Source organism: Geospiza fortis, unplaced genomic scaffold (assembly GCF_000277835.1).
Source record: "Geospiza fortis unplaced genomic scaffold, GeoFor_1.0 scaffold75, whole genome shotgun sequence".
NCBI classification, from domain to species: Eukaryota; Metazoa; Chordata; class Aves; order Passeriformes; family Thraupidae; genus Geospiza; species Geospiza fortis.
Genome location: NW_005054360.1, coordinates 4,100,611 through 4,128,433, shown reverse-complemented (window position 1 = coordinate 4,128,433; position 27,823 = coordinate 4,100,611). Strand labels below are relative to the sequence as shown.

The following is a 27,823-nucleotide window of genomic DNA, read 5'->3' as shown; positions in this document are numbered from 1 at the left end:
ACCTTTTTCTTCCAGCCATTTTTTCAGCCTTCTTTAATGATCCCTTTGAAAGCAGTTTTCCCTTCTTTGGAAAGATTGCTATATGTATTATCTAGTGCAGTGAGGATTTTAACTACCTCTTTACATATAGGGGTTTGTTTGTTTGTTTGTTTTTTTATTAATAATTGCATGCAAAGGTAGTGATAGTAACTGAAACCTTTACAGAAAAGAGGAAAACTTTATTTTCCCCAAATTATTCACATTTTTTCCATATCTACAGTGAAAGTAAAGTGTGGAAATAATTGATGTGTCCATAGAAGCAGTTTAAAATATGGAAATAGAAGTTTTGTGATACATTACACTGGCGCATCACAGTTTTAGAATAATTTTCAATTTGTTGTCAGATTAATGGTTGATTAAGCTAATGTGTTTCTTCTCATGAGATGTGACAGTTTTACAAATTGTTTTAGTAAGATCATACCATCTTTAACTTGTACTCACAAATTTACCTGATGAAGTCTGCCACTGAACAGACTCATGCTGAGTCTTGATGTATGTGAAGGTTGTTGTTTAAGTGTTTTAACAAAAGTGTTAAAACTTTAAAACTGACTTGAATTTGTTGATAATAGAATTTGATAATTTTTTTTCTCCAAATTTTGCATGTGTTCACTTCCAGCACCACTTGAATAATTTCTCATTTCATGAAGGCCAGACTGATCAGGAAAAGTGATAGCCTCTGTTAGTCCTTGTGGAACACATTCTTTGTTTCTACCAAACAAGGTGATACAGGAGGAGATACAGTCTTCTGGGAGAGGTGCCTTTGGGCAGCTCCTCAGCCAGGACTTGAGGCTATGGGCACAGACAGGAACATGGGAGTTTCCTCTGAACATCAGGAAACACTTTTTCAGTGTGAAGGTGACCATGCACTGGCACAGAGTGCTCAGGGAGGTGGTGCAGAAGCCATACTCAGAAGGAATTTGTTTGGGGTCCTGGCTACATGGCTGTAGGTGTCTCTGCTTGAGTGGAAAGGGTTGGACGAGAAGAGAGGTCTCTTCCAAACCTCAGCCCTTCTGTTGAGCTTGAAGAACTTGTGGTCTTGCAGTAGCCACAGAAACAACTGGTGTGCATCAATTTTCAGACCTCTGCACAGGAAGATGGGTACAAAGTGAGACATAGTTAATTTTATTATCTGCATTGTGTCACTCTTATCAGTGGCACTGCAGTTTGACATAACCTTTTATCATCTGTGATGAAATATTTTTCAAGGCACTCTCTGCACACTGCTGTTATTTAGTTTTGGGTTTTTTTCTCCCTTTTGTCCAGGTAAATATCAGCTGTCTCCAACAGTGAACATGCCCCAGGATGACACTGTCATTATTGAAGATGACAGGCTGTCAGTCCTTCCTCCTCATCTCTCTGACCAGTCATCATCCAGTTCCCATGATGATGTCGGGTTTGGCACTGTTGATACTGGTGGATGGGCTAAAGCTGCAATTAATGAGTCAACAGACTGGTAAGAGCATGGTTTGGTGGAAGGAAAAAAATAGAGAACTGTAGTTGCATCTTTTCCTTTAGTTACATTTTGGCTCCTGCTAATTTTAATTTTTTTTTTGTCACGTTTGGATTTTACTATTTTCAAACTGATAATTTTCCTTGTTTCAGGGAGGAAGTCTATACAAATACCTCTGGTTTCAGTTTTGTGCTGTGTCAAAGCATATTTGTGGATATTTTACTTAGACAGTACATAGCTGTGTTATTTTGATGATGATCTAACTTTAATTTCTACCTGACCTAGCTTTTGTAAAAAAAATAGCAAAATTTAAACACTTGAATTTATGAAAGATGGAAGACTGATTGGAAATCGTAATTTATAAACTTCACTGTAAATATTTCAAAATTTATAAAACAAAGGTTTTATTTTTATATTACGTTGTATATCTAGGAGCATCTCAATACTTTTGTACACTTCCTTGCTTTTCCTAATAATGTACTAATCTTTCAAATCTACTTAGACCTCAAAGCTCTTAGTTTTGCCTCTGTGTTAATGCTCATGCAAAAAGAGCTGGTTAAGATTTCTTCATTATTTGTGAAGAACTACTATTCATATTGTTAGATGATTTGCAAAGACAATATACTGTAATAGCTCTAAATTTAAATATACAGAAAGTAACAGTTCCACATTTAAAGGTATGGAAAGTAACTTTATATGTTTAATCCATAGTAAAAATAACTTTTGTGAGTCTTAGGTTGACTCTCTGATTACTTTAACACATTTTAATATAAGAGCCTTAATGAGAAATGCATTGAGCTCCAATATTGCCTTCCTTAAGTTCCTGGTAAAGAAATACTGTTTATTGCTTAGTACAATTAATACAGATCTAAGATTTAATTTACAAGTCCAGTAATTATCTATGGTAATAGCAAAATAAAAGCCCACCTCTGTACGCTGCTACTTCTTGAAGCTGGATAATTACCACAAATGGTGTGAAGTACTAGAATTTTCTTATTTTTCTTGTCTCTTGAGCCTGTTACGAATGTGTCAGCAATATCTTAATAGAACAGCAATAGCACCTGCTGGCTGATATGCACCTGTCAGCTTCTTCTCTGCTTTAAACTAGTTTATTTCATCTTACATCCAGGAATTGAGTTCTCTATTTTAAGTTCTGTTTTAACGATTGTATGGAAATTTAATTTTTTCATTCTCGTTTACTTTTTTTTGATGTTGCAGTTATTGTTATGGACAAGTCATACCTGTAATCTGGGTCCATGAAAAGTCCCTTTGTCTTTTGTAAAAGCTGGGAATCTGAGACATTTAAATAGAACAGTCCTCAAGCCTGCACATAATAGCTTATTTCTGAGGGAATATTTTTAGCTGAATGTGAGCAAAATCCTATGAAATAAACTTAAAACATTTGAACAAAACTGCAGATGCTTTTACATTGACTTCTGCAGTGTGTCTTGCTATTCATGCACTTCTTTGTTAATGAAGTAACAGTAAAGAAAACAGGGATTAGGTATTGTAGAATTGATCACACTCAAAAAAGTTTTAAGTGTATGTTTGAGAAACTGTAAAGGTCTTCAGATACAATAGCACTTAAAAGAGTTAAGGCACTTAAAGCAGTGCGCTGCTTTAGTGCCTAATGTATTCTATTTGTAAAAAAAAAAAGTAAATGGCAGTAGAATTAGATTGTTGCTATAATTTCCTGTTGCTAATGGATGAAGGAAGACTTGTAAAACGAAGGTGCATTGTATGATTTTGCTGGAAGGCACAAAGGGTAAAACTAAGAATATGGATGAAGGGTTATCCAAACAAGAATGGCAGCTGTTCTGAATCACAGAAGAAAATGTAAGCTTTTTCAGCCTCACAATATCTCCCTAATCCTTGATGAAAATGTTATGAAAACAAAGGGCCAATAAGACAGGATTAATAAATGGAATTTTAATAACATTGAGGGTCAGAAGACGGTTACATTCTTTTAAGGATCAGCTGTCATTCCAGAAATCTTATTTGTTAAGTATTCTAGAATATAGTAAATTGCATTTGGCATTGCTTAATGACTTGCACTAAATTCACCTCTGTCTTTTATTGACGTAGTTGAAAAATATTAAAATTAGACATTTTTAGGGGCATTAATTCCTCCTCTGCACTCATTGGTTTTGCAGTTGTTGCTCTTCTTGGGGACTTTTGAATACTTTTAGACAATGTACAGCATTCAGGCTCCTGTGATCCACTCCTTCCTTAATTACTGAAACACTCATGGGTCATTAATAATAGAAGTAAAACCGGACATGAAAATTCAGAACTCTATGTAAGGCTCAAATAAAGCTGCTAAGTAGCACCTTTAGGGTGCAGGATACTGTGCAAACATGCAATAATAATTCCCTTAATAAGTATGTGTGGAAGGGAGGTGTGACAAGGGCAGATCAGGGAAGCAGAAAGTCTCTAAAAGTGGTGTCAGTGGAAATGCTGGGTTCCAGCCTCCCAAATTCCCAGTTGCTGATGCCATGTCCAGACCCTACTGCTCTCTCTGGGGCCTGGGGTGTCCTTTTCAAGTTATATTTGAACCAGAGTTTTAGTCTGTTCTTAGGACTTCAATATATAAGTGTGTGCTGTGTTTACATGGAAATGATATTTTACTCTAGTAGAAGTTTTATATAGGAGGATCAAAGCAACCTTGTATGAGAAAAGAAGCATAGAGCCAAAACAAATAATTTTCTAAGTTCACCTTTTCTGAGGAAAGTGTCACAGGATGCATTTTGTTCAGCAAGATGAAACCAGTCATTTTAACAAATGTGAGCCTGTGCTAACAGATGTTGCTGGCAAAAAATTCTCACTTAGTAAAACCACATTTTTCTGGCCTTCAGAGACAGGGCTGACTAGCAGGGAGCCAGAAACTTCTGTGTGGCCTTGGTAAAGTCAATTATGACCTGATTATGAAAGGTGTTGAAACCCTGTAAGTTCAGTTGGAGTCACTTTGGAGTACGTTTTCAGATTTAGGTGGTTCTTACTCAGCTACATACTGCACTGCTATAAATGCTAGAAGTGTATATTGGCCTTGTCTATTTTATCTTTTTATCATGTGGAGATAATTTTTTCCCTATTTTGTGGGAGCAGTGTTAGGATTAAATAGCTATTTTTGAGTATGGTCTCTGATTCATCAGAGCTTTTAAGCATATGCTTGAGAACATTGCTAAATTGTGCAGACATCTCTGAAATAGTTGCAGTAATTAAATGTAAAACATTATGAGCCTGAGCCAGAAACATTAAAGTCAAAAGGCACTTGACATTGGCTTTATTCACATAAGCTCTGATCCTGCTCACACTGGAGTATTATATGCCTGTCACAAGCACATATCTTATTATTTGTAAATCTGCCATTGCTAGACTGAATTTCTTTTTGGCTGTCTGGTAATGAGGGTAGTGATTTTCATCCTTTATAGTACTTTATGCCTTTGGACACTTTTCCTTACCTCTTTTTCTCTGTTTTGCCTAATACTCAGGTGTTTCTTGATCAAAGATACTTCTGTAAATTAGAATACATGGCATACATAAACATGTGCATGTTACAGAATTTAAAAGTATAAGTTGTTTTTTGCAGAAATTCACCATTTGCCTGTTTCTCACTAGGAAAGAAAGGTGTATTATACTTAGCCCTTACAGTAAAAAGAATTATTTAGAAACATGGTACTAAACAGTAAGATGGTACTAAACACAATATCTTGAGTGGCATGTAGAGATCTATTTAGAGATCTTTAGACAAAATATTTAACTTTTTTATGTTGAAGTACAACAATATTCAAAGAGGGATTTTGAGGGGTCATTTACCTATAGGATAGATAATAATGGTCCAAAATACTGGTTTTTTTCCAGTATTTCATGTTTTTTATTTCTTTTTGTGCCAGCTGAAGTAGAGATCTATATACCATGCCCTTTTCTAGGAGCTAGAAGACCTTTTTGTGAATTTCCTTTCATATTGTTTATTTGCAGTACTCAATCTTGCCTTCTGAAAAAATGTTTAAATGTTTTTAGCTTGCACACCAAATTTTGCCTGCATTCTTGCACTCAGGATTCTGCCAGTGTTTGAGCACCATTAATAAATCTATCTTCAGCATGTTTCTGAGGCAGCTCACTGAAAACTTGGCTGCCTGAGCTGAGGTCAGTTTAGAAACCTGCAGAAGAAACAAAAACCAAATACAGTTCTCCCCATTTCTGATTAGGAGGTGGATCCACTGTGGCAAGTACTTGCTCTGTGGGGAAGCAATGAAAATACATGGTTGTTTGTCATAGCCAGGCTAAAAGAAGGAGAAGTTATGAAAAATCTACAAGAAATTTCACATATGGGGAGAAATTTTAATGTAAAGTTTTTAAATTAAGAAGTTTCAAGCTCTGTGGGCTTCAGGCAGGACAGTTTCTATTTATGCTTTACTAAAAATATTTTCTGATAAAGACAGACCAGATAAATTTCTATCAATAGAATAAATTTGTTTCTCGGGAAGAAAAAAGAACTGTTTTATTCTCCTGCAAATTATTCCTGTTTTGGACTTTCTTTTCTAATAGATTATGTATAGTACACCAGATGTGTATATCTTGTTAAAATTATAAATGAAATCCTTGGTACTTTTTAACTAGAATTGCTTAATGCAGTAAAACAAATCCATTGTGTGTGTAACTGAATACTTGCAGTGGTGTATTTAAAACTGATTAATTGTTGCTAGAAGTCACGTGCTAAATAAATGATTTTCTCTGAAGAGTGAAAGGTTGCGTGATCTTGATAAATGTTCGCATGATTTTTTTCCCTTCCTACAGCACTCTTAGTCCAGATGTTGATCCAGTACTTGCCTTCCAGCGAGAGGGTTTTGGACGCCAGAGCATGTCAGAAAAGCGTACAAAGCAATTTTCAGATGCCAGTCAGTTGGAGTTTGTTAAAACACGAAAATCCAAAAGCATGGATCTAGGTAGTGAGTGATGTTTTTTCAATTTTTTTTTATTTGAACCTGATTTTCATGTTGTAAGTATATAGATTTTATAATTCCAAACAGATTGTGTATGTGCAGTGGTACTGCACATAATGTCTACTTGTGGGTAGTAAAGTACTAACTTGAATGGCCAAGTGGCCTGGGTGTTGTTTGTTGTTTGTAAATGTCCATACATTCAAATATCATAGCCCTCTGTATATATGGTTATACCTAAACACAGTAAACGGTATTTATTAAAATAGAGGTGAAAAATGCATTTACCAATCCATACAGAATGATTGTGTAAAACTGTACCACGCTGTGGTTCTGGGTAGCCAGGTTTATTCTCAGTCCATGATTATAATGCAGTTAGCCTTAAAGGTCTTTCATAGTCTCTCATTTTGTAGATGAATTCAGAATTAGAAAATGGGACTAGTCTGACATCTGTTTGAGACCCAAGTTTTAATATTTATATCAGAAGCCCTATAGAGTAGCAGTGGCTAAGACAGGCAATCACAGTGATCATTTAAACTGATAAAGCAACTGAGAATAAGTAATTGCTAACAAGCCCATCAATTTTTCTGCCATTGCATTTAGATTTTGAAGTGCAGACTCTAGTAACCTCAAACAGTGAGTTTTGATGGCTTAAACACACAGAATTCCCTACTCAGAATAATAAAATACAATGCAATTCCCTCCTTTACAATAGTTGTGTCTTGCCTACAATCCCTAATTCACAAAGATCCTCAGGCTGCAGTCAGGTTGGAGGTGTTGACTTGTCTTGACGAGTGCCGCGTGCTAACGTGTCAATAACATATTGTACCTGCCCGTGATGTGAACGACTGACACTGCATGAAGGTTACTGGTTTGCTGCCACTTCCCCCCAGAATGTTTGCTTACTCTTGCAGTTTATTTGCATGAAGTAGGACATTTCTAAGGTCCCCTAACTTGAAAAGAAAATATGCAAAGCAGGAGGAATGTTGAGTGCATGTGGGGCATGGGCACTAACTGGCCTAACCAATATGCATTTACCTTTTAACAGTAGCTGACGAGACTAAGCTCAGTACAATGGATGACCAGAAAACAGGTAAGAATTGACAGTAAGGCTGTTGCTATAGAAACCTTGGTCAAAGCAGCTTACCACAATTACAGAACTGCCAGTCAAATTGCATGAAAACATGAATATTCCAGTACCTGCATGGCTGCTTTCTATTGTGAATAATCAAGTCGTACAGAAAAACAAAATTTTTCTATAGGATAAGTATCTAGGGTAGTATATATTCAACCAGGTCATGTAGGCAGACACCTGTTTCTGCACTTTAAACTCATAAATATTCAGAGTTGTTTGGGGTTTTTTGTCCTTTCAAAAAAAAAATCTTGGAAAATCTCCTCCTAGCTTCAAACTGCAGTGCACAGAGAGATGATTTAGAAGAGTCGAGTGTTTGGCTATTACAGTGCTAACACAGTGCTTGAAAATAATTATTTTAATTAGAAAACTGCTGCCTTTGCCTTAAGTGGTCATCAGATACATGTTGTGCATTGAGTTGAAGATTATTTGTGCAAGTTGATTTGCTTTTGGAGCTGAAACCCGAGCATCGTAACAGAACAAAAGAATATGTAAATAGAATCTTTTCCACATACTATTCATTGTAATGTTTCACAAAATGATAATGAGAAATAGCTTTCAAGGCATATTTTTTATTAGTAATTAAAATAATGCACCAACTGCAATTATGAACCTTTATGATTTATTAATATAAGTTAGCTTTTGACCTATGGAATGCTATTTTAATTAGGCTAGATCCAGAGGACACCATAACATTACTTAGCTCTAATTAGGAACAATTCACCTTTTTAACCTGAAAATATTATTTATTTTATCATGATTTGACGAGTAGTGCATTCAACACAAAATTTACATTTACTAATTCCCAACTGCATCTCTGTTTAACTGGACTGTATAACATGAGTAGGAATACTGAAAAGCTGTAAGTAATCAAGTGATACAATTATCATTTTTATTTGAACAGATAAGTCTTCTAGCTTTTAAAACATTGCAGAGTATGGCCACAGACTTGCAGCTTTGCAAAAAAAGAATGTGTAAACAAACTCAAAATGTATGAATGTTTTGGAGGATTAAAGCCATCAGAGTGTGAATGTATGAATTGTGTTAATGGTTGTGGTAATAACTGATGCTTAGGAACTGCCTTCACCTCTGAACATTATTCACATAAAAACAAGTTAAAGACCAAACTCAAAATTATTGTAAATTATTTTTCATTTTCTTATTAACCTGTGTAGTTGACTGGGATGTGATTAGAATGGTGTAAAACCTGTGTGTTTTAGTAAAATACAATCCTCAGGTTTTAAAAGTGCTTAGTGGTCTTGGTGGTATCAGTTGAGGGTGGTATGAACTGAGTGTAGTTTTCCTTTATGTGCAACACCTGGATTAAATTCCGAAAAAAAGGCAAGTTGGACAACTTGGGTGAAAGAGCATGACCATGCTGTCTGGACTAGGCAGTTACACATTTTGTGCACAGCAAATGTGCTGGGAAAAAAATTTCAGTGGCTGGAAAAAAGGAAAACACCTTTTGCTGTACTTTTGTTTTATTTATCTTGTGTGCTTTTAACCAGGTTTTGTATTTAAACACTGGATATCTTCCATTACTGAAGATGGATGTAGCTGTTAAACAAACTACTTACTGTAGTTTGGCTTAAAAATTGTCTGGTTCTAAGAAAAAAAAAGCTTCAAATGTGTGGTGAACTATGCTTTAATGAACTCTAAAAGCCAGAAAACTTCAACATGTATTTACTTTAGAAAAGATAAAAACAAACTATGTTACTGTCACAGTTGGATTTAATAGTATTGGCTGAAAAGGAGAGCACAGAACTCTCCAGCTCTAGTTACTGTAATAGTTTTTAAATTATTTTTCTTTCTATAGTTCACTTGAAGTACCTAATCCTTGCAATGTTTACAGTTCATCCTAGAGGTTAGAAGTATATTCAGTAGCAATTGAGCATGGCTCATTTATAGAGTACCAGGCATACTATAGCTCTAGGTGGTTATTTTTCCATGTGCATGTTATGAAAATGAAAAAGAAAAAAATCAAATAACATTTATTTAAATTATTTATGGATTTATTTTTACACAATGCTTTTTTAATTAAACTTTTATTAAACTGAATCAAAATTAAACTGGTTTTGATGCAGTTTCTTACTTTATTCCTCCCCTGCCTTCCCCAGATGAAGTGTTGATCTCTTAGTGTCTGAACTGAACTAGAAATGGAAAAATTTATCAAATGTAATGGAGCAGATATTACTAAGTAAATAGACTCACTGATAATGTCCTTCAAGAAGGTGTTTAAAAAGTAGACTTTATGCCTTTGCAAAACTGGTTTAATGAAATCCAGAGAAGTTTTTGGCATCAGTTGCAGGTAGCATTTGACTTGACAGCTCATAAAACTAATGTTTCAGAAAGAAAAAAAATTGTCATTTAAGATGATTTAAAAGAATGTGCTGATGAAAAATTTGCTTTATAGACTAAAATTAACTACTCTGGACAAAACATCATATATCCCTTGACACCATGGGGTTTGCCTTTGCAAATCGCCCGAGCGGATTGGTGTCACTGTACAAATAATTACCTTAGGGTGAGATGAGGGAAGGCACAGTGAGTTGTTAAACAGTGTCAGCACAAGGGAGAAACAAAGGATAGGCATAGGGAGCAGCACACGGGCTTGGTGTGATGCCTGTGTGCTCAGTGTCCCCTTGGTGCGTGTGCCATGGAGAGACACCTGCGCAGTCATGACCTGCATGGTGGCTGCAGGGCTGGGAGGGCAAGGCTTGGCCCTTGTCCCCAAGGGCTGGCCAGCTGGGGACACAGGGAGTGCAGGGACATGTGTGGTGGGCAGGGGCTGTGTTTGGCAGGTGACAAAGCCCTCAGGAGATGGACAGGGTGTGGGCACTGCCGAGTTGTGAGGAGGATGCATGGTGGCAGTCACGGCAGGAGGACTGCTGGGATACAGAGGGATGAATCCACCTCAAAGGATATTTGTTAGGGAAATCGTTGGAAAGGGAGATTTTGATAAACTTCAAATTTTAAAAATGATAAAAGAATCCCTTTCATCCTCAGTCATATAAATATGCTTTAGGTAGATGTGTCTTTTCCTCTCCTTTTTTCTGCTTTAAATTCTGGTGTCAAAATAGAGGTAGGACTCATTCTGAGCAGATAACGCTTCTGATGATTACCACCAGGGCTGTAAAGGCTGGAAGAAAATGCTGACATTTTTGTGTTTAGAAAACAGTGTTTTGATGTGACTCATAAATTTTAAACAGAATCCTTTTTAAAGAAAGTTGCTGGTTTTTACCAGATTATAGGTAAACGGCTCACTTTCTGACTGGTGAATTCTAGTAATAAATTCTTAACACACTATTTACAGGGAGACCTAACTGTGTATTTTTAGAATAGTAGATTTGCTATGAAGTAGCCATAGAAGATAGTGAAGGCATTAAAATATACACAGCTCTATGATCAACTGATAAAATTGCTTGTGAGAGGAGAATTCCCCATTTCAGATTCTGCAACCTGTTCACATTTGTGTTTGTGGCCACCCAAGTTCAATAAATATTCTTATCATTTATGTAATCCAGTATTAGTTTTACAGTACTCAACATTAGGTCATATCCCAGATGGGATATCCTTTGGGAAAACACAGCTTACATAAATACAATTCTCACAAAGGTCTATATTGGGTGTCAGGAAATTGAACTTTTTTTAGTGTTCTTTATGAACACAAATGGGCACATAAATGCCTTCTTTATAATTACTGTTTACAAAAAGAGCCACTCAGTAATTAGGAAAAGATATATGAGCACTTCATTTGGAAGGTTACAAAGCAGATTGTGGAATAAGGAAGTTTACAGTAAGTTGCCATGTAAGAGGACACCCTTTCCTTTTGTATATGAAATTGGATCTGTCAAACAGCTGGTTTATATATGACTGTCCCATTTCCTCTTTTTTTTTCCTCCAAGATGTTGCATTCTTTTTTTTTCTGTCTCATAGACAATTAAAAAAAATACAATTAAATACTTTGAAAAGTAAAAAGCAAAATAAAGTCTCATTTCTTGTATACTGCAGGCATTAGTGGGGGAATAGCAGATTTGACCATGGACTAGAAAGTGGACAGTTTTATAGGGCACTGTCTAAATTGGAGTGCTTTTAGTTGGCAGAGAGAATATTCTCTAAAACACTCGCCTTAGACTTCAGGCCATTTTCAGAAGTTTGGCAATTCCAGACTGCAGCTTGTTTGCACAGCTGGGAAGCCACCAACCCTCCCTGGTCCCAGCTGGCCCTGTGCTCTGCCCCCAACCATCCTCAGCCCTCTAATAAGTACAGGCTGTGTGTGAGAGGGTGGCTTCTTCTAGGAGATGGGAATTCATGAAGATAAAATGTCTCATTTGTTGGGGTGCATTTATTTCTGGCCAAGGGTCCAAGTAGCAGGACCACAGACTGCTGTGGGAACCAAACTGCAGAGTTGTGTAGACCTGGGAGGGTAGATTTTTGGTTTGTTTCTGTTTACAAGTTAATCTTAACAGTAGGGCAGCTGAAGGGAAATACTTTGACAGCTGCTGTTTGAATTTATTTGATCTGAGGGATTTCAGTTTAACGTAATTGCTCAGACTTTTAATAGCTGAATAGAAAATGACAGCATTCACTGCCTTGCTTCATCTCATACCAAGGTAACAAATGATGTGGAGAAAATTTGCCATGCTGCTGTTCATCTTCTCTTCTGTGGGGGCAAACAACCCCCTTTCCTCCCCAAAGAATACTGAATAGTTTTAGTAGAGCAGTAGCAGTTTTCCCCAATTTAAGGTAACTTCACATAGCTTTCATAAAGAATAGTGACAGATGCAGTCTCCCTTCTGTCTCCTAATTTCTTCCAGAATAGGGATCATCTTCAGAACTTTGTATTATTCTGAGATAAATGCTTAAAAGAGGTAGTTTTCCTTTTTTACACCTTTATTCACACCTGTGTTCACTAATGTACTGTTAATAATTTTGGTATTCCTGAGGATTCAAGCATTGGCTCTGTCTCTCGGTGGTGGCTGGCTGTGAAATTTATTTTTGCCAGATGAGGATGCTGATTTCAACTAGGTAACAGCCTACCACCTGGGACTGTTGTGGTGCCACAACAGTTCTCTTTTGTGCTCCCTTTGGGTAGAGAAAAAGTGCAAATTTCATGTTACAGGTGAGGGCTCTGGTCTCATAATTTCAGGAAATGTAGCCATGATGATGTTGTCCCTCCTCATCTTGCCTTCCACTCCCAAATCCTATAGCAAATCTAGCTAAGACTGTACTTGCACTTCTGAATAAAATCAATAAAATGGGGATTTTTTTGGGTTTTTTTCCCCTGAAAGATTCTTCCTAGTTTTAACTTTAGTATGAGGTTTAGTTGGGCAGTTGTGAGGTGATCTGTAGCGTGAGTGGTTGTCTAAGAACAAAGGCTGTCCATTTAACCCACAAAATTGAGGATTGAAGTCTGGATGAAGAAAGGCTGTTGCTGAACACTGCCTGAGGCTTCCTTGGCGCATCTCTGGGTATGCTGCCCTCTGATCAGTGATGAGAGCTGCCCTCAGCCCCAGCTGTAGTAGTGCTGCCCCAACAGTCTCTCCTTGTGACTGCCAGGAGCGCATTTATTTTCCAGCTGGGTAACTGGTATTTTAGCCATTTTACTGGGTCCTATCCACAGATTATTGTTAAACAATTTCACATAATCTGAGCAAGTCAGCTGATATTTCTCAGAAGCATTTAATTATGAAATTGTAAGCAATTTGATGCAATTCTTTAAAATTCAGACAAACAGCATGTTCACTGAAGCCAGAGGTCAGGCTGCTTTGCAAGACTGTTACACTACACATGGTAGGATTCATGCCGATGATCTGCTCTCTGTTCATCAGTTGCTAGTACAGAGGAAATTTTCTGCTCAACCAAAAATAGTTAATTGTTTTGTTAGATGCTGTTAGATATGCATCTGTGCTGGTTGTATGAGCTAAGTTTTTAAAGCCCTGTGATTCCTTTATCATTTAAATTTTGTAAAATAATAGTAATGGATGTTGGTCTCTCTTCACTGATTTGAAAAGCCAGACATTGCTAACATTGTCAGTTCCACTGACTGTGACTTGACATACTCATTTGCTTCTGAGACCAACAAATCTGTGGAGAATTCCCTACAGATTATTGAGAGATGATGTGAATAATGTTAAGTGTGTCCCCAAAGACTTTCAGGATGGATATGCATAATCAAGCATGCCGTTCTCAATACTAATTCTAATTACTTTTTCTCCCCCTTTAAATCACTAAGGTTCCCCAACCAGAGATGTGGGGCCTTCATTAGGTCTGAAGAAATCCAGCTCGTTGGAAAGTCTGCAGACAGCCGTGGCTGAGGTGACACTGAACGGTGACATTCCTTTCCACCGCCCACGGCCGCGAATTATCCGAGGACGAGGCTGCAACGAAAGCTTCCGAGCTGCCATAGACAAATCATATGACAAACCTGTGGCAGATGATGATGATGAAGGCATGGAAACTTGTAAGTAAACTGTTGCTTTGCATAATGAGTGTTAATGGCATAGGTTAATTCCTTTAGAAAGTGACTAAAGTAGCAGAGCATAATTTTAGAATTTTAAAAGAATAGAACTGACTTCATCAATATTTAGGCTTTTCCCCTTCATTTGCTTTAACAGATCACTGCACTCTGCAGCTTTCTTCCTTTCTAAAATAAGAGAATAAGATTATTTGGAATGTGTTTACCTAAATTACTGTGAAAATATTCTGTAAGATTGCTAATTAATGTACTAATGTAAACTAGAAAAAAAAAATAGGTTGAAAGGCAAACCCACTACATTTATGTTACGAAAATATAGGCATCTAACTTTGAAATAGTACATTTGTAGTGTTGGGGGGGATAAAAAGAAATCACTGTCCTTTAATTAGAGTGAGTAAGGTTGGCAGATCTAATAAAATATAAAGTTAATGATCAGCTATTACCCACCCTAATGGGCATTCATTTACATTTTCAGTTCTTTAACCCGAAGTATGACCCAACATGTGGAAAATGTCATTAACATAAAAGAATCACTTCAAAGCTAACCTTATCATTATTGAACTATGTAAGAATGGGCTGGTAAAATGACAACTCATATTGAATGAAAATAGTATGAATGGTAAATTACCTCAATCAGGGGTTGTATTAAAATCATTGAATTTTTAACCTTCATGTTGTACTACTTTCAACTTGTCACACACCAGCAGAATTTTTTTTTAATCAACCTGCAGCTAGTTAGAAGTTTATGAATGAAGATGATGGTGGGAAGGTTGAAATGGTAAAGTATTTATTCTGAATTTAATGAAGGCTTGAAAAGGAATTTTTTGCTCTTTTTGAAGTTTTTTAGTTCCAGAAATTATGTTTTATAAGCATCATTCCCTAATACTCTTTTATAAGTTACTTCTGTAACCACTCTTATTTTTAAAAAACTTTTGGCCTTTTTTTTTTTTAAATTTGCCTCTTTTTAAGAGTGTTCTGAGGCCACAAGGGAGATCATTTTGCCAGTCACTTTTCTCAAATGTAGCTACAGATGGAATTAATTCTGCTTTGCTTTTGCAGCACTTAACAATTTCATAGAGTAGTGAGGCTATATGCTGGTGTGGTGCTGCTGGCTGTCAATCTATTTCTGGCCAGTAGAAGAATAGGTGTGAGAAAATGTGTAATGATCCTGCTCATTCTTGCAAGCTGCATGCCTGTGTTCTTTGGGACATCAGACCATGTTTTTATAGAAGGCCTTGTTGGTGTGAGCCTACTGATAACAATATCGTGGTTTGAGGCTTCAGATATCCAAGGTTTATCCAGTAGTTAGAGATGGTTCAACTTCAGTTATCAAAAATATAACACAACTGTTGTTGTGAAGCACTTTCAAGGTGAATATAGGTTTATGAGATTCTGGTAAGGGTTTTTAAGCTTGTTGATGCAATGCATAGAGAGTAGCAAGGAAGTATTTGGAGCCCTTTGGATCCTTCACATGGGAGCAGCAGTGTTGTGGCTTAACTCCTGCAGCAGCCAAAAGCCCCAGGCAGCTGCGTGCTCACTCCCCACCAGTGGGACTGGGGAGAGATTTGGAAGGGTGAAAGCTGGAAACCTTGTGGATTGAGATATAGTCAACTTCTTAGGAAAGCAAAAGCCACACACACAAGCAAAGCAAAACAATTAATTCACTGCTACCCATGGGCAGGCAAGTGCTCCGCCATCCCTGGGAGAACTGGGCCCTGTCTTGTCTGCTGTTACTTGGGAAGACAAACACCATCACTCCAAATGTCCCCAGCTTCCTCCTTCTACCCTCAGCTTAATATACTGAGCATGATTCCATGATTCTAGAATATCCTTTCTTTGGTCAGCTGGGGCCACCTGTCCTGACTGTGTCTCCTCCCAGCCTCCTACACATCCTCAACTTCCTCACCACTGTGGCTGTACAAAAAGCAGAAAAGGCCTTGGCTCTGTGTAAGCCCTGCTCAGCAATAACAAAAACATTTCTATATTATCAACCCTGTGTTCAGCACAAATCCAAAACACAGCCCCATAAAAGCCAAAACCAGCAGAAGCAGGGACCAGACAAAGCCTTCTGGCTGAAATCAAAACGTCATGGGGTGAGTCTGTGCCCTCATCTCTGGATGAAGTTGTCTCACACCATGGACCAAGAGCCATCTCATGTCATGAGAGAGCAAGAGCGAGGCTTGTCAGATCCCACATGGTGAAGAAGGGCTGAGCAAAGTTTGGCCAAGCTATATGTGTACAAGTATGCATTTTGTTGTGTTCTGATAGCTTCCACATATGGTAATGAAACATGCAAGAAGTATTCCAGAAATTTCAAGTGCCAGATTCATAGAAGCAGATTAGTAGCAAATCAAATGTAAGAGGTTGATTGGACAGAATTCAGTCCTTGAGGATTTTTGCTTCTCACGGTGACCATGGAAGAAGCTTAAGAGTTGTCCCAGCCCTTTGTCACCTGCCTTCCTGAAAATGTCTGTATCTGAATTAAACCTAAAAGCACTACAGTCTGCTTCACTTTGTGTAAATTTTATATGGACTTAGGCTTCCAGAGATTTTACCAAATGGTGTCTTCAGCTGGACAAAGTTTGGGCACATATGAATATGTAGGAGTTTTACAATCTGGATCTAATGTAACTAATGCCTCACTGCTGCCATAACAACGTTGCCTAAGTTTTTCTGAAATTGTATTTAATTATTCCATATTTGTTTGAAATTAGAATGTGGCTTTCTCTCATTATAAAACCCAGGCAAACATGCTGGTGGTCAGTTTGGTGACGGCCTTGAGGTTGGATCCATTTGTCTTGCTTGAATTTTTTTGCCTTTCTTCAAGTGTTTCAGTGCTAGAAGTGTTTCTTTGTCTTCCAGACAGTGATCCGCTTTGGATTAGCAAATAATAGCACTGCCATATATTGTATAGAGGAGTTCCTAACATGTCATCATTCCATACACAAAAGCCATAAAGAATACAGGTAGCATATGTGACAAAGGGGCTGACTCTTCTAAATGTCCTTGCAAAAATATGCTATTAAATTACTAAATGTAGGATTAAAATCAGATGGCACTGACTGGTTCTGAGGTAACATTTTAATTATTTGAGAAGATGTGTGTGAGGTGTAATGGCTGTAAAGAAAGAGCATTTGTGGAAAGAGTTGTTGGTGTTCTTCTTTTACAGATAATTTTTCCTGGTTTGGGGGGGTTTTTTGGTTGTTTTTTTCCTTTTTTGAGTTTTTTTTTTGTTGGTGTTTTTTTTTTGTTTGTTTGTTTTGTTTTGTTTTTTTCTTTAATACTTGAAATAGCTGACTAGAAGCAAAATGTTTATCTTTAGTGGCATGAAGAAGAACAAGGAATTTTGATTGGGAAAGATCAACAAAGCTTTCTAATCTTTTGCTGAATCTTAATTGCTGGAATCTAGGGCTGCATTAAATATCACAATAAGAGGCCTAGAAGCTTAGTGGCAAAATAGTTTCACATTAAGTAGCTTTGATTCCTCATGTGCATCTTTTCCATTTTATGGGCTAATTAGGAGAATAGCTTCATAGTACCTGTTTGTGTAGTTCTCCATACTGCAGTGTGGTTCATGAAATGACACTGGTGTTCCGTTTAATTGATGTTTAAAGTATACTCCAATTTAATTTTTTGGCTTCAGCATCCTGAATGGAGAGGCAGGAGGTTGCAGGGAAAAAAGGAAAAATAACAGCACCAAAACAAATACATCCTGCGTTTTGCAGTAACCTAATGTCATTACTGCAACATAACAAAAATTAGAAGTTTCATTTGTAGCCTGGGTTTGAATTTTAATTGAGCAGCATTTGCATTTGTTCTAAACACTAGTAATTATGTGTATGTTAATTGCAGGATGACTGCACTGCATAAAAGTGAAACAAGCTTCTTCATGTCGGGTCCTTTTAAGAAAACTGGAAATCTATTTAGTTCAGTAGAGAGACCAGTGTTTACTCCAGGAGAACAGGCATCCCAGTTCACAGGCCTCAGTCTAAGCTACTGAGTTAATTGCAAGCAAACTGTGTATGATAGACAAATATTAATTGCAACACTAATGCAGAAAGGAGACAATGTTCTTCATGGAACGTGCAAAATAAATAGCAAGTGGGAGCTTTGTGTCCTGGTTCTGGGCAGGACAGGGCTGACTTTTGCCATAGCCAGGAGGAGGCAAGGCCAGGACCCAGAGGTTATTGCATACCACCTCACATCATTTTCCAGGGATGGGGGAAGGGGTCCCTACCAGGTGCTGTAGAGTAGTGGATGGAACAGTCAGGTGTTGTCAGGGGTGAGAATGTGCTTGCCAATCATTCTTTCCTTACGTGCTTTTCATTTGTGGTGTTGCTGTTACTGTTGGTTTTCTTATCTCATTGCTGTTTCCAGTAAATTGTTCTCATCTCAACCAGTGATCTTTACCTTTTGTGCCTCCAGCTGTCCTCTCCATCCTGCTGCAGGGGCAAAGGGGAAGGGAAGGGGAGCAAGTGGGTAGCACATGTTTTGGAGAGTCTGAGTAGGAGCACCAAACTGGGGAGTACCCTTCCTAAACCACGCCACGCTGTTATGACAAGTTGTTCTGCAACTCAGCATAGCACAGTAAACAATATATATATATATATATATATTTATGATTTATTTAATGTATTGTTATGTGAGTATGAACAAACATAGGTCAAAACTGATTCATCTTTAAAATTCTAGCAGTGAAGTTCCAAGTAAACAGTTGATCTCAAAATTTGTCAGAAATTTCATAGTTTTTTTTGCTAATTATATTCGTTCGCAAGTACAGTCTTTTAAATGTCTAGTTAGAACAGATTGCAGCTATAAATTAACATCTAAAAAATTAACATTTCTATTCCAAAGTGTTTTTCCACAATTCTTTTAATAATAACTAAATATCATTCCAGACACTGATTAAGAAGTGCTGGGACCAAAAAAAGTACAAGAACAGCTAGTACAGAGGCATGTATAGGACCTATTTGTTTCCTAAAATACAATAACATGAATATTAAAACTCTATCTACAGTTGAGAAGCTGCTGTATCATCTGCTTTACTCATAGCAGTCCTGAATTAAATGCCAAGGCCTGGCCACTCTTTGTACTTCAGAGTGCTAGTTAAGATTCAAAAATAATGTTGAGATCTATCTGACATGGTATATTTTTCTTGAAATATGTCTGTGTGATCATCCAGGGCTGGAGAATATTTATAGAAATCTTGATACTTGGTGAATAACTGCAAAGTCTATTGGACATGTCTGTGGATTGTAATATTAAGGAATAAAACGTATTTTGCAAGCAAGTTTCTGAGAGAGAGAAGACATTATATTGAATGGCTTTCAGTCAGTGATTTGTAGACTTTTCAGGTTCAATGATTTACTTGCAAGGTGAAGATGAATGATGACTAAGAAAAGCAAGTTTATATTCTACAGTAGTGTATAGATGGGAAATTTCAGAAGAATTACACTCTTCTGTTGGCTGTAGAAGTGGTGCTGAGATCTAGAGCAATATTAGCAGAATAATATTAAGAAGTAGTAAACATCGGTGAAACTAAAAACCATTTTTTTTCCTTCTATAAGCCATGACCATTTCAAAATCTTATTGAGTACAAAAATTTTTTTTTCTTTTCTGTAGACTGTGTATATATAAGGCAAGACTGTGGGTTTTTTTTCAAATTCTACTGCCAGAAGTTGTTTGGAGCCTTTGTATTCATTGGAGCTACAGGAGGCAATACCAAGTATGCATCTGTGATCCTAATTGCTGCTTTGTGCAGTCTGTTGGAAAGCTGGGAGATGGTTGGAACCCTACTTAAATGTGATGATATAAAATGTTAGAGCTCATGGAAAGTCCCAGCTACACAAGGCATGCAGTGCGGTGTTCTGACCCACCAGCTTGAAGTGTTTTATTTCTTTCTTACTAAACTGCTGAAGCAGTTTTCAGGTTTTCAGCGGATTTTCTTTCTTTAGAAATTTTTCTTTCAATCTTTCTGAACTACATGTGGGCCGTTAAATCTAACCTTGGGTGCGCTTTAGGACTCCTAGTCTTGGATTAGAAACAGAGAAGGAACATTTTATCTGCCCTTAAAGTATTTTACTTGTTCCACTTGATGAGCTCTCCCTACCTCAACCTCCCAGGCTGCCCCATCTCAACCAAGAATAACACCAAAAATAACAATCATAGTGCATGATGTGTTCTAAATGGCTCCAGGAAATGAAGAAGCATAACAAAACTATTATGTTACTTGCAGAAGGAAAAAGGTCTATTATGGCTTGTGTTGAGGTTTAACACTCCCTAATGACTTTCATATCTTTATGAGAATATAACTAAAAATATATGGACAAGGCATGCTGCACTGGTGCTGTTATTTCTTGCAGATATTTCTAAATCTCTCCTAAACTGATTTAGATACTGAAACAAAATGGACCAATTAATATCACTTTGCTAATTCTCTTTATTAATCCATACATTATCCAGAGTACCCATAAAGTGCAAATTGTGTTTTGCAGAATGGTCTGCAAAGGTGAATTCCTTGCTTTTATGAGTTTAATTCTTCTAGTGAACACTCTTGGAAAACCATGTAAGCAGATACTGATTAAAAAAAAAAAAAAGAGTTTATTGTGGTTTTGCATATATCCTGCTTCAAAATACGTTATGGAATATACCAAAAAGTCTGCCCTTTTTTTTGTTCTTATGTCACTGATGTTTCTTAATACATGCTTTCAGTGGAGGAAGACACAGAGGAGAGCTCAAGATCTGGGAGAGAATCTGTGTCCACAGCAAGTGATCAGCCATCCCACTCATTAGAGAGACACATGAATGGAAGCCAAGATAAAGGTGACAGAAAAAAAACTGGAAAGGAAAAGAAGAAAGATCGAGATAAAGAGAAGGATAAAATTAAGGCAAAGAAAGGAATGCTGAAAGGCTTAGGAGACATGTTCAGGTAGGTACTTTGCAATCAAATGTAGAATGAATTATAAGAAGTTTATTTTTCTAATTAGTCATTATATTGGAAATTCTTTCTGAGGCCATATTTTACTATGCAAATCCATACATGATATATATAGGCTGATCTCTCAATTTTTGAGTCTATGGATGGTGTGATAAAGGAGAAGCAGCTCAGAATGAAAGAGAAGGAGATGGCTGGCAGGCCAAAGGAAAGGAAAGGCAAAGGAAAAAGTAATTTAAGCCACAGACTGCTTGGTTTTGAAAGTGTCTTTGGTGGTGTCTAAGTCATGCACATATCCTTTGACAACTCAAAACATGGGGGATTTTGTTTTATTTTTGTTCTTTAATACTGTACCCAAAACTTATGTGTTGCTAAATGAATGTTTTTCTTTGCTTTACTATTAAGACTATTGGTGTCATGGAGGCGGGATGTGAAAGAGATTAATCAGTTTGAGACTGAGAAACAGTGTGCTTCTCTCAAGGAAGACAGGATCTAAGGTTGTGTGCTCTGAGAATCCATAGAGAACGGGTCAGTGAAAGACCTGATTTACCAAACACTGAGTTCTTTTTAAAGGAGTCATCTCTCCAGCAGACATAAGTGATCTGAAAGGAGCACACTGCTGAGGTACACCCTGCTGTTGTGGGTAAATGTTGTAACATGACAAACATCTTTGATCACTTGTGGAAAGGGGTGAGAGAGCAAGAAAACCAGTCCTTCTTTTAGCCAGCTAGAGTAAATAAACACATTTCAAAGAAAAAGCAATATTAAAGCACTGTTTGTTTTGTTATTTAATTTTAAAGTGAGGTACTGGTATTATTTTAATTATTTATTAATGATTCTACTCTGAAAGCATATAAGGGGAGCTTCAGTTAACTTTCATCCCATTACTTTCTTTATCCTGTAAAATATTAGTTTAACGTGTTGTAACTGCACAGGTTCTTGAGAATTTTTCTGTGACTGAGAATCATATTATGAGAGTAATATGTAGAAAAAGTGGTTAATTAGGAAAAATAAAAGTAGTTAATTAGAAGATATTGTTTTGAAATCTGCTTTAGAAAACACTAAATAATACCAGGCTCTTAGACAGTGTATGCCATGGAACAGAAAAAGAATTATAGGAGATAGCCCCACATGTCAGGTAGGAAGGGAGTCCTTCAGCCTGTGAAGCCCATGGGGATGCCCTCATTCTCTGGATGTTTGCTTGCCTCAATTCAAGCCTGGAGCAGAGCATTGCACCCCACTCTGGGAGAGTGTGGAAGACAGGAGATGTGAAATGCTGAGTGGTTCTTTTCTGCACTCTGTCATTTTTAAACAGCAGAAATGACAGGTAAAATTGAGGCACAATATGCATGATAAATCCTATAGGCTCTAAGTAGTAGCATCTTGGATACCTTGAGTGTTGTTTTGTGAGTTCAGTCAGAAAGTGTTTGCAGCATCTGGAAAGCTTGGGCAGCTCCATGGGCCAGGCAAGGTAACCTTTGCTGTGTGCTTGATATAACACTTCTGAAATCTCTAATTTGGAAACAACACTAATTTGAGTGGTAGGATGATCCAATGCTTTGTTGTTTGCTCTTCATAACAGTCAACATTTTCTTGAGGTTTTTTTCCTTCACTACCATTTCTGAGTGAACTTTACTTTTCAGTCTCCTCTTAATTAATGTGAGAGCAGTGCTATCTGGATATAGCTGACTCCTCCTGGATCTGTAAATTAGCTTGCACCTTGTCAGCCCACACAAGAGAGGTGTTCCTGGCAAGGAAGAAAATGCTGATTGAGAGAATTAAGCATTATGTCTCATTTCCACTTGGTGCTTGATTTGCTTTGTTGACAGGCTTCTCAATAATGTTTGAGAGATGGGCTTTCTTATGTCTGCAAAATAAGCTACTACTTCTACCTATAACATGTTTTGTTTTTCTGTACATTTGACATATATCATAGATATCAAGTAATTACTGAAAGAAGTTGCGTGATAGAAAATAATGATGACAGTAACATTTAAAATTCAAACCAGGATCAAAGCATAATTGGATGTTTTAGTTCTGTACAACGTTGTAATTTCTTTGTTGTTCTTTTTCTTTCCTCCTTTTTCACTTTTTTCTTCCTTTTCAGTGGTCTAATTTTTAAAAACTCTTTCTTCATTAGGTTGTATGGTCAAAAACACTTGTGGGATGAAGTTGCTATTAACTGACACTTTATTCCAATGTCTGTATTTAGTCAAAGGGCTTTTCATTACCTATATGCAAACTGGCATCTCATAAAGAAGAGTCTGAGTGATGTATAAAAATAAGTCTCCTTGTGTTCAGTAAAAATCTTAGGATTTACTGCTGGAATCTTCATTAAACTCTACTGTGAGATGGAAAGTCTCACTAGAGAACCCTAAGTTACCTTTATCCTTCGGCATCTAGTCATCATTTCCAAGAAATCCCTGGATGATTCAGATAAGAAGTCAACATCATAAGTAAATCTTCTAAACACCTCCATTGTTTTACTGCTTGTGACAAACGTAGTAAAGAGGGTTGACAGAACCTTGGTGGAGAGCTGCAAACTGCAAAACTGTGTGGCTCTGACACACACAGCTCCTGGTATCTCCAGAGACCTTTGCTGGCATTGGGCTGTGGACAGGCTGGAAGTTCACCCTTCCTACTGTGACATAAATCTGTCTGAGCATATGTGTGTTTCAAACTGACACCTCAGGACACAATGGATTATTTAATTATGCCATTTGGCTGAGAAGTCTCCTCACAGATGAAAATAGGACAGAAGTTAGCCTAGAAAAGTACTGAGCAGAAATATTGGTCTAATGGAGGAGAGGCAGGTGCTGCAGTGCTTTGCTTAAACCTGAATCCATTTGTTTTATCTGAGTATTGGAATCATTCTTAGCCTTTCAGGAGGATCATGTGCCAGATCCTGTGGCCTGTGAAATGCTGTGCAGTTCCTCCTTCTCCAGTTAGAGGGTGCCTGGATGGCCACTGCCAGCTGAGCAAATAGCTTTTGGGAAGCTGAAATGAAGTTCTGCTAGTTTTTTGTCTCACTGCTGAGAAGCCTTCAGTGGATATGTGTTTTGACATCAGAAGTTTATAAAAATCTGTATGCTTCTCCAAATGCAATATGAAATATGTTTACTCATTTTGAGTCTGATTTTATTTTTAAGTAGAGATTTTGTTTATTGATAAAAATTACCCTGACAAAAACAGGGTAATTGAAGAGTAACAGAGGGTAACAGAGTAGTTGAAGAAGTTATTATAGTGCTGCCTTAAGAAAGAGTCTTCACAGTTTCAAAGAGGGTGCTTGTAATTAGTGCTGGTAGACGTACATTAATTTAATGGGTCTCTGTGTTGTACAATTCTTTGACATTCCTCTCCTGAGGGAGAAAAATGGTATATGGTGCATTTTTCCTCTTCCTTTTGCTCCTATTGTGTACAGAGTATTTTTATGAAAGTGGATCCCCATAAGATATGAAAGAGGAAGATTTGAGATGTTGCATGTGAAGCTTTTGGATGATGATGAAATGACACATCTGCTGTGGTGCTGCTGATCACTTACAGTCCTATTACTTAATTAATGCTTCTTCCAAGTGTGCAAGCTTGGATACAGTTGTTATATGGGTGACTGAACTGATGATGTAAAATATGTCCAGCAAGTGGTCAGTCTCAGGACAGGATGTGTCTGAGAAATAACATCTTTAGGTGAAAATGAACCCCCAAGACATTGAGAATAATGAGGAGAAAGAAGCAGCTCTGGGTTTCCAAAGGCAGGAAAGGAAATAGTGGGGAGGCCAAGCTATCTAGTCATGTCTTGCTGAAAATATCTAGGGACAGTCATTGCCTGATGAAAAATCCCAAACCTACTGAAACAATTAACCCTTGATATGATTGGAGAAAAATGGCTTTGAAAATTCATAGGGTATGTTTAGATTTGTGTGGGGAGCAGATGATGAGAACAAAAGATAGGGAGTATGACTTGTATCTTAACCTGGGGTTTCAGCAAGAAATATCTGCATCAGCTTTAGGCGTCATTTATGGAATAGATGTAATGTAATTTGAAGCATCTGTGGATAAATATGTTATATTAAGTAAATAAATTTTATACCATAGGAATTAGTACCCGAGTCCCACATAAACTTGACTTCTCAATGGAGAACATAAGCACTGTGTATTGAGCTTCAAAGAAGAAGACTGTATGCTCAAAATTAATCATATGCATAGATGTTTTTTGTATCAGAAGTTGCACATTTTAAGATCTGACCTGTAATATTGATGGAGATGTAAAGTCTTAACATATGGTAGCTGATCCTTAATTCCTATTTTAAGTGTTGTAGCACATAGGTGGGTAAATCAATGCACTGAATAGCCAATGCAAATGTAATATCCCCAGATTACCATTAAAATCTAATCCTAATTGGATTTAATTACATTTAAAATGATTACTGTGAGCCTTGCAGTGTTGCATCTTCCAGTTCTATGAGAGGAAATAGATAATTCAGTTTGCAACCTTGTTTAGCTGAAATCAGATATACTGCTGGCTGGTTTTATCCCCCCACACAGCTGTTTCCAAGGTGCATTGGACATGTCTAGATTTATAAACATACTGTTTGTAGCTCTGAATTACACATTTCAACCACATGAGCTATCTGAGACCACTGACTAGGCATTTGGGAGAATAACCTGTGTGGATTACTGTTGCTTGTTACATGACTTCCTTGTATTGCCTATTCTGGTTTTCATTTAAGTTTTCTCATTGTAATGTCTGTGAGGAGATGACAAGCAACTCACAAAGGTTATACCATTGATTTGGTAATAACCTTCTTTCTCTTTCATTTAATAGCAATCTTCAGACTTTTAACTGAGCACAGTAACTAAAACATGTCAGAGTTGTGTAAAATACTGTTGAATTTTATCCTAATCAGCAGGACTGGCAAATACTTCAAACTTGATAAAACAAAATCTGTGGTCTGATTTCTATCATTCAGTAGCTTAAGATGCAGCAATAATGACATTTTCCTTGGAAGCATGACTAATTGGACTTTGTATTGGTGAATGACACTCACTGATATATGGACGTAATAGAAAACATGGGAATGAGCTCTGAAAGTTAGAGGTTTTTTTTCCTTGAGTGCTCATGGAATAAAACACAATAAATCTTGAGCCTTGGAACAGAGAGGAGGAGGTTAGTGCTTAAACACCCATCAGCTGCATCATTTCAAACTTGGAAGCTTATTGTGTGCACACTGAGTTGTGCCTGGCTTTGCTAAGGCTCATATGAGAACGCTGCCGACAGCTTGTGCTGCTTGTGCTGAGACTTTCATCAGAAACACTGAGCTGGGTCGTTGGTCAGGTAAATGGAATCTGGGGCCATTTGTGCTCTGGTTTTTGCCTGCTGCTATTACAAGCCAGCTGGCACAACTGTCATTAAGTCCACATCTGCTTCTCCCCTTCTGCCACCAGCTAGAAAATGCATAGCTTACTATAATCCTGGATGCAGGGTCTAAGCAGGATATCCTTTCACTTTAGAGGAGGAGCACTGACCTCATCCTGTCTGCAAGTTGGATACTGTTGATGCACCTTTTCTGTGCTCCTCTGGGCTACTTTGTCCTGATCCATTTTCAAAGTTTCAGCTGTCCATTGGGACACACAGCATCAGAAGAGCCTTTCAAATGAAATCAGCCATGCAGCAAATTGTCATCTTTGATGCAGACGATTACCCAGGACTCTTACAAAGGTCTTTCAAAGCATTTTCATATTTTTCACTTCCTTCTTTCCAATTAAAACTAAATAAAGGACTGAAAGAGATAAGCTTGGTTGGAAATAACTTTTCTTTTTTGGAAAGATAAGCAGTGCTCCTTCCTTTCTCTGTGCATTTCTGCCTGCTGCTGGATGGAGGCAGTTGCTTTGAGGAGAGGTGTGTTTCATTGCCTGCAGCCGCGAGCTCACCCACTTTAGACTAAGATGTCATCGGGGCAGGGGGTAGTGGAATGGCAAATTTATGTTTCTGCACCAAACAAGTTCACATAATCTGTCAGGGTTTTAAGGAATGCAGCTTCATTAAGTGGTTAGTAAACTCTATGACTTTTAAACGAAACACAGAAAGCAGTGGTATGCAATTGTGCAAGGGAGATTTGAAGTGGGAGATTAACATAATCGTATGTGGCTTTCTGGTTTGCCACTCTGACAGAAAGCAGGGATTTTGCTCTATGTGTTCTTTACTCTGGATTTTCCCAGAGTAAATCTTGAACTTATAAATCTGATGGTGGTATAGTGTATGGGGGTTTGGTTGTTTTGGTCTTTTTAAAAATTTCAATAGAATCAGGGCTCTTGTTTCTAACATCCAGAAGTAAGTGTCAGGATGACTTGTTACTAGAGATGAGTTCATAGTGGCTGCTAACATATTCTCCCAGTGTTCTTCCTTTGCTTGTCAGCGACTTTAAATAGAGAACCTTTGACACCTTCAGCACTGTCTTTGCCTGCAAAGCAAGCGAAGGAGGCAGGCAGGGTGACAGCTGAGCCCCCCGCCATCCTGCCCGGCGTTCTACACACTTCTCTTCCAGGCCTGCTGGATGAATATAGAACACAAGTGTCAAGGATGACACCTTCTTTATAATCTCTGCAAAGCCAGCCTTTTCAGGGAAGAATTTGTTGACAGTTCAGAGATTCAAAGTCAATTTCAGTTTAAGCTCATATAGAAATAGGATTTTTTTTCTTCCACCTCATGTGATAATTGAAGACTAAACAGGCAGTGCCCTAGTCCATAACAAAGCATCATAAATAAATACTGTCTTGAGACATGAAGTATTTGTTAGGTGAAAAGCTCTATTAATGACATTTGTTATCTCTTGGAAAGCTTCTTTAGAGGTTT

The 27,823-nt window shown here is 37.5% G+C and overlaps 1 protein-coding gene across 1 annotated transcript in view; it reads left to right on the top strand.

The window, feature by feature from the left end:
* Window positions 1-27,823, top strand: part of PARD3 (par-3 family cell polarity regulator) — a 397,383-nt gene that overhangs the window by 238,064 nt on the left and 131,496 nt on the right. Inside the window, exons 15-19 of the mRNA XM_031059323.1 lie at window positions 1,303-1,492; window positions 6,287-6,438; window positions 7,478-7,522; window positions 13,797-14,024; window positions 20,751-20,967. Of these exons, the coding sequence (XP_030915183.1) occupies window positions 1,303-1,492; window positions 6,287-6,438; window positions 7,478-7,522; window positions 13,797-14,024; window positions 20,751-20,967 (832 nt within the window). The remainder of the gene's footprint in view (window positions 1-1,302; window positions 1,493-6,286; window positions 6,439-7,477; window positions 7,523-13,796; window positions 14,025-20,750; window positions 20,968-27,823) is intronic.